This window comes from Oncorhynchus mykiss, chromosome 8 (assembly GCF_057628025.1).
Source record: "Oncorhynchus mykiss isolate SJ-2025 chromosome 8, ASM5762802v1, whole genome shotgun sequence".
Classification (NCBI taxonomy): domain Eukaryota; kingdom Metazoa; phylum Chordata; class Actinopteri; order Salmoniformes; family Salmonidae; genus Oncorhynchus; species Oncorhynchus mykiss.
Window position 1 is genome coordinate 87,773,242 of NC_143029.1, and position 12,280 is coordinate 87,785,521.

At 42.5% G+C, this 12,280-nt stretch overlaps 1 protein-coding gene across 3 annotated transcripts in view; it reads left to right on the top strand.

The window, feature by feature from the left end:
* The window catches only part of LOC110530827 (myosin heavy chain, fast skeletal muscle), a 72,023-nt gene continuing 59,743 nt past the window's right edge, over positions 1-12,280 (top strand). For 2 of the 3 annotated variants that reach the window (XM_090182914.1, XM_021614110.3), the window contains exons 1-29: positions 1-76; positions 550-595; positions 729-956; positions 1,316-1,462; positions 1,670-1,826; positions 2,074-2,101; positions 3,390-3,498; positions 3,618-3,710; positions 3,856-3,916; positions 4,019-4,117; positions 5,100-5,203; positions 5,574-5,712; positions 5,962-6,080; positions 6,254-6,403; positions 6,498-6,668; positions 6,870-7,173; positions 7,649-7,713; positions 7,808-7,895; positions 8,007-8,124; positions 8,300-8,423; positions 8,862-8,998; positions 9,279-9,534; positions 9,755-9,997; positions 10,315-10,491; positions 10,586-10,731; positions 10,907-10,997; positions 11,267-11,656; positions 11,779-11,905; positions 12,116-12,234. In XM_090182914.1, the coding sequence (XP_090039040.1) occupies positions 741-956; positions 1,316-1,462; positions 1,670-1,826; positions 2,074-2,101; positions 3,390-3,498; positions 3,618-3,710; positions 3,856-3,916; positions 4,019-4,117; positions 5,100-5,203; positions 5,574-5,712; positions 5,962-6,080; positions 6,254-6,403; positions 6,498-6,668; positions 6,870-7,173; positions 7,649-7,713; positions 7,808-7,895; positions 8,007-8,124; positions 8,300-8,423; positions 8,862-8,998; positions 9,279-9,534; positions 9,755-9,997; positions 10,315-10,491; positions 10,586-10,731; positions 10,907-10,997; positions 11,267-11,656; positions 11,779-11,905; positions 12,116-12,234 (3,978 nt within the window). In that variant the 5' untranslated portion in view covers positions 1-76; positions 550-595; positions 729-740. Of the gene's footprint in view, positions 127-549; positions 596-728; positions 957-1,315; positions 1,463-1,669; positions 1,827-2,073; positions 2,102-3,389; positions 3,499-3,617; positions 3,711-3,855; positions 3,917-4,018; positions 4,118-5,099; positions 5,204-5,573; positions 5,713-5,961; positions 6,081-6,253; positions 6,404-6,497; positions 6,669-6,869; positions 7,174-7,648; positions 7,714-7,807; positions 7,896-8,006; positions 8,125-8,299; positions 8,424-8,861; positions 8,999-9,278; positions 9,535-9,754; positions 9,998-10,314; positions 10,492-10,585; positions 10,732-10,906; positions 10,998-11,266; positions 11,657-11,778; positions 11,906-12,115; positions 12,235-12,280 lie in introns of all 3 variants that reach the window. The other variant, XM_090182916.1, reaches the window with a different exon arrangement.

Genomic DNA, 12,280 nt, shown 5'->3' on the forward strand with positions numbered 1-12,280 from the left:
TTGGTTGGCACTTTCAACCAGATATAAGGAGGCTGAGGCCCCAGCATTCATAAGTCAGATACCTTCTTCCTCTGTGGTAAGACTCTCTCCACCTCCTTGGATTTTTACAATCACTCAGCATCTGAGGTAGTAGCTAAATGCAACATTTGAATTGAGTTCTGCATTTTCTCTTATACGATTTTACAATATGCAATCAAGTGGCATTGATTAAAACTATTTTTATTATTATTATTTTAACATTAAAGGTGTTATCATTAAAATCTATAACTTTAATTCACAGTCAAAAGTGGTGCTCCTGCACTTGTTTGTAAATTGAGGGGGTGCTCTCAAATGTAACTGGGTTTTCAGAGGTATTTATTTAAATTATTGACCGAATGTCTAGTCATCTAAGTTGCCACCAGTAAAATGAAAGTTTCCAGTTGCACCTGTAGTTGAAATGGACATGGCTGTAATGATTTGGGTTGAATGTTGGCATTCAAATTGTCTTCTAGCCTTTCAGGGGACTAAATGATAAGGCTTCAGAATTCACAACACCCTAATGTTTCACAGGCTCAACCAAGGGGGACAAATTCATCTGCAGGAGGGGATAACGAAGGTGAGACATTGTTTAAGTCTTCATATTAAAACGATGAAAATATACTGTGAGGGCTATCGCTCATCTAACTCTGCTGAATGTGGAGGAAGCACCACAGAGTCACTCTAGTTTCCTTGTTTCATCTCTTTCCTAGTAATCCGTCACCATGAGTACGGACGCGGAGATGCAAATCTACGGCAAGGCTGCCTTGTACCTTCGTAAGCCTGAGAGGGAGAGGATGGAGGCACAGGCAGCACCTTTTGATTCAAAGAACGCCTGCTATGTGACAGACAAGGTGGAGCTGTACCTAAAGGGTTTGGTCACTGCCAGGGCCGATGGCAAGTGTACTGTGACAGTCACCAAACCTGACGGCAGTAAGGAGGTAAGTCTGATCTGAAAAGTATTCAAGTTCAAGTTTGTGCCATTACCCTTTTTCTTGAAAAATCATCAACATGAATTTAAACAAAATGCCTATAAGGCCATATGAAATCAGGAACAAAAGATAGAGGTAGAAATAGGTCTTAGTTATTTTGTAAGCAGAATATAATCTTTAACAATGGCATGAATTATTTATATTGAGTAGTCAAGAATATCAATGTATGTGTCACTGGGTGATAACAGAGTAGTTGGATTCAACTGGGGTATGCATTTAAAAAAAAAGATTTAACTAAATAATGAGCAAAACGCATTGAGTCATGTCCAGTTCGATCTGTGTGTAATGTAGATTTCTGACTGTTTCAGGAAGGAAAAGAGTTCAAAGAAGCAGACATCTATCAGATGAACCCCCCTAAGTACGACAAGATTGAGGACATGGCCATGATGACCTACCTGAATGAAGCCTCTGTGTTGTATAACCTCAAAGAGCGTTATGCAGCATGGATGATCTATGTAAGAAACCTGCATAAACATATACACACACACACATACGTCAACATAAGAAATACACACACAAAGTACTACACATACGTCAACATAAGAAATACACACATACAGGACTACACATACATGAGCGGTATAAACCAAAACATACCACTGCAGTAGACCAACAAGAAAACAAGTACATTTATCCAATTTGATTGAATCCCTTTCATCCAGACCTACTCTGGGCTCTTCTGTGCCACGGTGAACCCCTACAAGTGGCTCCCCGTGTACGACGAAGAGGTTGTCAACGCCTACAGAGGGAAGAAGAGGATGGAGGCTCCACCCCATATCTTCTCCGTCTCTGACAACGCCTTTCAGTTCATGATGATTGGTACGAGCTCTCATGGATGGATGGGTGGATGGATGGATGGATGGATGGATGGATGGATGGATGGGTGGGATGGGTGGGTGGGTGGAGGGAGGGAGGGAGGAAATCTACTGTTTCTCATGTAGGTTTGAACATTTTGCATGGAATATCGGATTTCATTAACCTCGAATAGAAAATGTTCCAAAATGAAATTAATGATATACCCATAATGTTGCTTGAGTATAATAAACATGACGTTTTTTGGTTCCAGATAAGGAGAACCAGTCCATCCTGATTACGTAAGTTGTTTGTGCTGGAGCGATTAACCAAAATGTCTGTTTTTTTTTTTTTTTTATAACTAGGGAAAGGGGATACCTGGTCAATTGCACAACTAAATGCATTATACCATTCCCCCTCTGGCCTTAGTGCTTCATCATTTAGTCACATTACTTTACTTTAATTAAATATTTAAGTTGTATGCAGAACCCAGAGTCTCTGGTGGCACAGCTGGCGCTGCAGTACAGCGCCCTTAACCACTGCGCCACCCGGGAGGCCTCGCATTTGTTTAATTTGATGACTTTATGTTTTAATTCCAAGTCATCTATTTTCTAGAGAGCTGCTGCCTATGTTGTCTGACATAATCACAATTTAAGTAGTTCTTCAAAGTAAATAAGGCATACTTTTATGACTGCTGAATACCAACTATCCATCACTTAGATCATATATTTTCAGGTAGAGATACCTTGTGAAGCAACTTCTCTATATCACTCTCCATCGCACGTCTTCTGTCTCTTCTCTCCCTCTCTGCACAATGGATTATAGTCATTGTAGTTAACACACTCAAACTGGTGCGCCTGGCACCTACTACCATACCCTGTTTCAAAGGCACTGCAATCTTTTGTCTTGCCCATTCACCCTCTGAATAGCACACATACATAGTCCATGTCTCAATTGTCTCAAGGCTTAAAAATCCTTCTTTAACCCGTCTCCTCACCTTTATCTACACTGATTGAAATGGATTTAACAGGTGACATTAATAAGGGAGCGTAGTTTTCACCTGGATTCACCTGGTCAGTCGATGTCATGGAAAGAGAACGTGTTCGTACTGTGTTGTTCACTCAACATATATTTTATTGAGATATCATTGTTGGACATAAAAGACTGTAAAAAATGTATAAATGGGAATCAGGTCCAAGTGATTATAATGTAGGAAATCTGTTCTCAAAGTATTCCCACACATAAATAGAGAGATATATGTGATCATATCCCAATGTAATCCAGGTTTGAAATGATTATGTTTTTGTTAAATCTGTTTGGGTTTCTTGCAGTCAATTTGCAGTGCACAAATGATTTACAATTATGTTCCGGCCCCCTCCTCAGAAACAAAACAACATCTGCTTTAATGTATTTGGGATTGTTTTGGACTAGGCTATGTGCAATAATACATCAATGAGTGGGAATATTTGTTAATTATTTACTTCTGTTAGAAAACAGGTCAACAGTGTATATTTTAATGCTATTTCTTAGTGAAAGCCAATCTGACGCAATCTGTGACTAAAGAACCTCTTTCTCTGTCATATTAACCAGTGGAGAATCCGGTGCAGGAAAGACTGTCAACACCAAGCGTGTCATCCAGTACTTCGCCACCATTGCGGTATCTGGTTCCAAGAAGGAAGTAGACCCCAGCAAAATGCAGGTAGGTTGTGCCTTTTTAACACATTTCAGTTTGGTGTAAACGTTTTTTCCCAGCGGTGAATCTTGTTTCAAGAAAGGGTTTACCAGTTTCTAAGCAACTTGTGTGTTTTTCTCAATCAGGGGTCTCTTGAGGATCAGATCATTGCAGCTAACCCTCTGCTGGAGTCTTACGGTAATGCCAAGACAGTGAGGAACGACAACTCGTCTCGCTTTGTAAGTTTGAAGGACATACTGTGGAAGTGATATTATATGTGGGAAAAAAAACATTTCAGTAGTTCCTTATAGTTAGTTATAACAGTCCAACAAACTAACATGTCAAGGGGTCCTATCAAATACCTATTTCTAACCCCCACTACAGGGTAAATTCATCAGGATTCACTTCCAAGCAGGCAAACTGGCTAAAGCTGACATTGAGACCTGTGAGTTGGATTTGATTGTTTCTCAATGCTTTCCATAATTCACACAGAATATTTTAGGAGATACATTCATCACATGTAATTCTCTCTCTCTCTCTCTCTCAGACCTGCTGGAGAAGTCCAGAGTGGCCTTCCAGCTGCCCGATGAGAGAGGCTACCACATCTTCTACCAGTTAATGACAGGCCACAAACCTGAACTAGTTGGTAAGGAAAAGTAGAGGTTGATGTGAAATTATTAACACCTCCATCTGTGGAACTTTAAAAAATAAAATAATCATAGTTTCTCTATTTATACTATTACAATGAGTACATCCAAGATAACAAGGCATCTAGACATGTGTCAGGTCTTTATAGATCTTTCATGGGAAAGACTGTGATATTCTAGAAGCTTCAGTCCAGTCTTTTTATGCTATTTATTATATACTATATATAAACTCAGAAAAAAAAGAAACGTCCTCTGACTGTCAACTGCGTTTATTATGTGTAAATATTTGTATGAACAGTATGGCCGGTGGCATTGTCATGCTGGAGGGTCATGTCAGGATGAGCCTGCGGGAAGGGTACCACATGAGGGAGGAAGATGTCTTCCCTGTAACGCACAGCATTGAGATTGCCTGCAATGACAATGCAATGCCTGCAATGACAACAAGCTCAGGCCTCGGTGTAACGCTCATTCCTTCGACAATAAACCCAAATCCGACCATCACCCCTGGAGAGACAAAACCGCGACTCGTCAGTGAAGAACAATTTTTGCTGGTCATGTCTGGTCCAGCGACGGTGGGTTTGTGCCGGTGATGTCTGGTGAGGACCTGCCTTACAACAAACAGGTCTACAAGCCGTCAGTCCAGCTTTCCAGTTTTCAGAACTCCGACCTTTAATTGCCTACCGTCTGTAAAATGTTAGTGTCTTAATGACCGTTCCACAGGTGCATGTTCATTAATTGTTTATGGTTCATTGAACAAGCATGGGAAACAGTGTTTAAACCCTTTACAATGAAGATCTGTGAAGTGATTTGGATTTTTACGAATTATCTTTGAAAGACAGGGTCCTGAAAAGGGGACGTTTCTTTTTTTGCTGAGTTTATCCTTGAGTCCATCTACTGAGTAAAGGAGGGTGAGATACTGTAAAGGTGGGACAGGGGAATTCTACTGGATTTAACTGAGAAGCCATTCTCCGTTGTCTACAGAAATGACGCTCCTCACCACAAACCCCTACGACTTCCCCATGATCAGCCAGGGTCATATCGCTGTGCCCAGCATCAACGACAAGGAAGAGCTGGATGCCACAGACGTGAGTTATACAAAATGCTAAACAAACTCTAGACATGGAACGGGTAGGAACATTGTGCAATTCCAACTTGGTGACAGATGGGCACCTTTGTGTTAGTTGGCATGTGTCTCAAACCACTTGTCATGCCTCCACACTTCACCTTTAAGTACATGTAAGACAAGAGAGTGCCACTAAATGTCCTGTGGAACTGTGTAAAACTGCTCTTGTGCTGCCACATAATAGTGTTGGCCAAAAGTAATCATGTGGAACATAGAAGCCAGTCAATTCTATCCATCCCGTTTGTTCTGGAGTGAGCACAGAACTGTAGTGTTCTGTAACAGAGCAGCCTACTGTTGAGTTCATCACTGTTGTACTTCCTGTCTAATGCCAGGATGCCATTACGATCCTGGGCTTCACAAATGATGAGAAGATGGCCATCTACAAGCTGACAGGAGCTGTAACGCACCATGGCAACTTGAAATTCAAGCAGAAGCAGCGTGAGGAGCAGGCCGAGCCAGACGGCACAGAGGGTGAGTCCCACTCATAGATATACAACATGTAAAGCGTTAGTCCCATTCCCCAACATAGAAATAGAAACGGTAAGACAGACAGTACCACATCAAGGTCAGGTAGGAGATACATGATGGAGACTAAATTCCAACCTCCACAAATGATTTGAAACAAAGAGGATGAGGATGAAAATCAAAACCTGTCCAGTGTAACATCAGAAACAAGCGATCTTGAGTGCCTGAGTCTGTTGATGTTGGTTCTCTCTCCAGTGGCTGATAAAATCGGCTACCTGCTGGGCCTGAACTCAGCGGAGTTGCTGAAATGTCTGTGCTACCCCAGAGTGAAGGTCGGCAACGAGTATGTGACCAAGGGACAGACTGTGGCTCAGGTAAAGTGAAACACAGCATCTACCATTTTCTGAGCACTGTAATTATTTTGGGGATGAGAACATTGCCTTTTTTTTTCAATAGTCGGTCTAATGTTGTTTTTCCAAGCGCTTATCACCTTCTGGCTAGATATGGTCAATATCTCCTGTATTCATTTGAGGTATTATCTTTGCAGGTTTATAATGCAGTCATGGCTCTGGCCAAGTCCATCTATGAGAGGATGTTCTTGTGGATGGTCATCCGTATCAACGAGATGTTGGACACCAAGAATCCAAGGCAGTTCTATATCGGTGTGCTCGACATTGCCGGGTTTGAGATCTTTGATGTGAGTACGAGACCAGAACAAGACAATTAGTTGTGATTGAGAGGGATTACAGCCTTGTACAATGAAATGATCCCTTTTGAAATTGCTTCAACAGTACAACAGTATGGAGCAACTGTGCATCAACTTCACCAATGAGAAACTGCAACAGTTTTTCAACCACACAATGTTCGTCCTGGAGCAAGAGGAGTACAAGAAGGAGGGAATTGTCTGGGAATTCATTGACTTCGGCATGGACTTGGCTGCCTGCATTGAGCTTATTGAGAAGGTAAACTGTCTGTGAGGATTATACTGGACCACAACAGCAAAGCTCATAGAGAGTAATGTGTGATATATTATCACAGAGGTACAATGTGTCTGACGGTTGAGAACTCAATATGTCTCCATACATGTGACCCTAAAATAATTGAATCCTATAATAGTATGTTTACTAAAGGAATAAATGTTTCTTAAATCTGTTTTCTTAAAGCCATTGGGCATCTTCTCCATCCTTGAAGAGGAGTGCATGTTCCCCAAGGCTTCAGACACTACCTTCAAGAACAAGTTGAACGACCAGCATCTTGGCAAAACCAAGGCGTTTGAGAAGCCCAAGCCTGCCAAAGGCAAGCCAGAGGCCCACTTCTCTCTGGTACACTACGCCGGCACTGTGGACTACAACATCACTGGCTGGCTGGATAAGAACAAGGACCCCCTGAACGAATCAGTTATTCTGATGTACGGGAAGGCCTCAGTCAAACTGTTGGCTACCCTGTACCCTGCTGCCCCACCTGAGGGTAAGACTAGCATCACATATCTACCTCAATGACCTGGTACATCGACTCGTACTGGTACCCTGTGTATCTATAGCCAAGATATTGTTACTCATTGTGTATTTTTCCACATGTTATTATTTTTCATCTATATATTTCACTCTAAATTGTAGGTAAGCATTTCACTGTTGATCTACAACTGTTGTTTACAAAGCACGTGACAATTTAAATGCTTCTTGTCATTGAACATATTACAATGTCTCAGGATTATTCACTGGGTTAATTTCCTCCTACAATATGTGTTCATTTACACCATCTCATCGATACCAATTGCATTGAGATAAGTGTGAAGATATCCCGACATGATCTGGTTTATAATTAGCGTGCTTGCTGAAGACACCACCCCTATAGATATCGTACATCTTATTATTATTCTATTTTATTCTGCTCTAGGAAATGTACTTCTAATTATCTCTCGACTTTCCCCTCATTTTAATAGATAAAGCCAAGAAAGGAGGCAAGAAGAAGGGTGGTTCCATGCAGACTGTGTCCTCCCAGTTCAGGGTGAGCTTTTGAAATGTATCTATTCAGACGTTCAAAAGGTGAAATGATAATCATGAATGATTTCTGAGAAAATGGTTTGTAACCCCTCTTACAGGAGAACTTACACAAGCTGATGACCAACTTGAGGAGCACTCATCCTCACTTTGTGCGCTGCCTGATCCCCAACGAGTCAAAGACTCCAGGTGTATATTGAGTTAAATAGGACATCTTATCAGTACAATATCACTAACCTTAACCATCTGAATCTTTAACCTGTTTATGAGTATTAAAAGAGACTTGGTTTGTGTTTCCAGGTCTGATGGAGAACTTCCTGGTTATCCACCAGCTCAGGTGTAATGGTGTTCTGGAGGGGATCAGGATCTGCAGAAAGGGCTTCCCCAGCAGAATCATCTATGCTGACTTCAAGCAGAGGTACATTCAGACAAATACTAATGTACACACTCACCGCACACACACACACACACAACACACACACACACACACACACACGTCAAGTGTTTTCCCAGCATCAGAATAGGCTTACCTTTTACGTAATTTGACCAACCTGTTACAACTTGACACATGTTAAAAATGTCTCCTCATTCAGGTATAAAGTACTGAATGCCAGTGTCATCCCAGAGGGCCAGTTCATGGACAACAAGAAGGCTTCTGAGAAGCTGCTTGGGTCCATTGATGTAAATCACGAGGATTATAAGTTTGGACACACCAAGGTCAGTCAAATACAACCCAGCCATGGCTGACAACAAAACACAACTACAATGATAATATAAACCTCAACCATTCAAAATCTCTCCAGTTGATATATCCATGATATTGTTCTTTCTTCTTCATTTAACTCATGGAAAAAGTGGATAAACATTGTACCTTTTATTTCTCCATCATATTCAAACGTCACAAGTATAGAACAGATAAACTCAACCCATTATCATGTGCATTGTGTTAGAGTGGTATGGCTGCATTTATATCAGTAGACATTATTAATCTACAACTGTACTAACTGTACAACCTATCCCATGGTTTGTCTGTAAGAATTGCAATGTTTATGTTGATCAATTCAGTCTAGTGGTGTTGTTCCCCTCTTTGGAGTCAACCATTTATATCTGTCCCCATCTGACTGTGTTTCCATTGACAACGTTAACCTGTTTCAGGTGTTCTTCAAAGCCGGTCTGCTGGGTGTCCTGGAGGAGATGAGAGATGAGAAGCTAGCAGCTCTGGTCGGCATGGTCCAGGCTCTCAGCCGTGGATTCCTCATGAGGAGAGAGTTCTCCAAGATGATGGAGAGGAGGTGAGAAAGAGTAGACATCTTGGCAAAGCGTTCTGTCAACCCCCTGTATGTAATGCATTATTATTAGTGGTTAGAGCATTGGACTAGCAACCGAAAGGTAGCAAGATAAAATCCCCGAGCTGATAATGTTAAAATCTGTCGTTCTGCCCCTGAACAAGGCAGTTAACCCACTGTTCCTAGGCCGTCATTGGAAATATGAAATTGTTCTTAACTGACATGCCTAGTTGAATAAAGATTTGTTTTTAAATAAGCATGCCACTCTATCCTTTCTGTCGACCAGAGAGTCCATCTTCTCCATCCAGTACAACATCCGCTCATTCATGAATGTGAAAACCTGGCCATGGATGAAGTTGTACTTTAAGATCAAGCCCCTGCTGCAGAGCGCTGAGACTGAGAAGGAGCTGGCCAACATGAAGGAGAACTATGAGAAGATGAAGACAGACCTGGCCAAGGCTCTGGCCACCAAGAAGCATTTGGAGGAGAAGTTAGTGGCCCTGGTGCAGGAGAGGGCAGACCTGGCTCTCCAAGTCGCATCTGTGAGTGACCAACGACCCTCATAAAGGCATATTGACACACACATCAATACACACACACGCACACTGTGAAGTATGTGGCTAACTCCCACATTTTTATAGCCCATGTTAAAAATATATTTCATGAATTTATATTGATTTACTCTGATCTCTGATTAAATTAAGTCTATATTTTGATACACAATGTGAAGCCTCTGAGTTTGTTCTCCTGTTCTGAAACCAGGAAGGTGAGAGTCTGAACGATGCTGAGGAAAGGTGCGAGGGGCTCATCAAGAGCAAGATCCAGCTGGAGGCCAAACTCAAAGAGACGACTGAGAGGCTGGAGGATGAGGAGGAGATGAATGCTGAGTTGACTGCCAAGAAGAGGAAGCTGGAGGACGAGTGCTCTGAGCTGAAGAAGGACATTGATGACCTGGAGCTCACCCTAGCCAAAGTGGAGAAGGAGAAGCACGCCACTGAAAACAAGGTCTCGTGTTTTTACCAGAGACAGTTTAACCACCCAACAATAATCAACTGAAAACATAGCTTAACAGAAATGGAATTCAAGTCGTATTGTGGGTGCAGGAAAAATGAAAAATAGTTCAGAGTACTTCCCACACTCATTGCACGTTCCCCCCTCGTTTATGAATTCCATTCAGTACACCGGCATGGTGTACACTTCCATCTAGTGTTGACTATATGGTACTGTACTTGGTGACCCATTTCTAATATAATTTAAATGAATGCAATATATATCAAACTAAATCTCTCCTTTAAAGACTAATTTTGTTTGGCGGTTTTCAGGTTAAAAACCTGACAGAAGAGATGGCGTCTTTGGATGAGAGTGTTGCCAAGCTGACCAAGGAGAAGAAAGCCCTCCAAGAGGCCCACCAGCAGACACTGGACGACCTGCAGGCAGAGGAGGACAAAGTCAACACTCTGACCAAGGCCAAGACCAAGCTGGAACAGCAAGTGGACGACGTGAGAGGAGTTTGACATTTTGACCATGATAATATGTGAGATGATATTATCTTCAGTTGTTAAGATTTGAACAATATGTGTTTGTATCTTATAGCTTGAGGGTTCTCTGGAGCAAGAGAAGAAGCTCCGTATGGACCTTGAGAGAGCCAAGAGAAAGCTGGAGGGAGATCTGAAACTGGCCCAGGAGTCCATAATGGACCTGGAGAATGACAAGCAGCAAGCCGATGAGAAAATCAAGAAGTAAACACACAGTACTACCTGCCATATTGATCAAAACAACAGTTGTTCTTGACTAATTCTTGTAATTATAAATTACCATTTGCATGTGATTCTTGAAAGAAAACTGAATGGTATGATACTCTCTCTTTACAATATCGAACCAAAACAATGCAATCTATCTGTTTGTGTTTCTTAGAAAGGAGTTTGAGACCAGCCAGCTCCTCAGCAAGGTTGAGGATGAACAGTCTCTGGGAGCTCAGTTGCAGAAGAAGATCAAGGAACTCCAGGTACAGTACAGGATCTCAGCTGAAAACAATTAATCTGGCAGCACACATTTTTCCTGGTGGCTTCTGATGGCTCAGTAGGATGGAAGATGGTGCTTCTTACTGGTCCTTCTTACCATTGTAAAGATGGTGCTTTTTACCATTGTGGTTTTGGTTCCTGCGTGGGCAAGTTAATACGGAATATATTAGTGGAACTGGCTTAGTTTGCACAAATGTAATTGTTTCAACTGCATTGTAGTGTTCATTCCTCCTGGTCCTGCCCCCTGTTCTAGGCCCGTATTGAGGAGCTGGAGGAGGAAATTGAGGCTGAGCGTGCTGCCAGGGCTAAGGTTGAGAAGCAGAGGGCCGATCTCTCCAGGGAACTTGAGGAGATCAGCGAGAGGCTGGAGGAGGCTGGAGGCGCCACTGCTGCTCAGATTGATATGAACAAGAAGCGTGAGGCTGAGTTCCAGAAGCTGCGTCGTGATCTTGAAGAGTCCACTTTGCAGCATGAGGCCACAGCCGCCGCTCTGCGCAAGAAGCAGGCCGACAGTGTGGCTGAGCTCGGGGAGCAGATCGACAACCTGCAACGCGTCAAGCAGAAGCTAGAGAAGGAGAAGAGCGAGTACAAGATGGAGATTGATGACCTCTCCAGCAACATGGAGGCCGTCGCCAAGGCTAAGGTGAGTAGTGATATTTTGATGAAGCAGCGTTGAGGAGGGTCAAAATACATTACCATTCAAGAGAACTGCAGCTGACAGGAGTCCCATATATAAAGTAATGATGGAACATATTTCACTAACAGGGCAATCTGGAGAAGATGTGCCGTACTCTTGAGGACCAGCTGAGTGAGCTGAAGACTAAGAATGATGAGAATGTTCGCCAGGTCAACGACATCAGCGGACAGAGGGCCAGACTCCTGACAGAAAATGGTACCATCATCAACAAGGAACAACAAGCAAATAGTTTCCTTCAGTAAAAGACAATAACATGTATTGTAGGATATATCCTGATAGTCCAGTCCACAATAGTTTCTAGCGTACTATTCACCACATCACAATGCCCTACGATACCTAAAAATACATTTTCAATCTTAGGAGGTCAGAGACCCCATTAATAATGGTATCCCTCTATCCCTGCAGGTGAGTTTGGACGCCAGCTGGAGGAGAAGGAAGCCCTGGTGTCTCAGCTGACCAGAGGAAAACAGGCCTTCACCCAGCAGGTGGAGGAGCTGAAGAGGCAGATTGAGGAGGAGGTCAAGGTAAGGGACATAAAATGGACACTACCGACCACAGAGTTAACAGCCA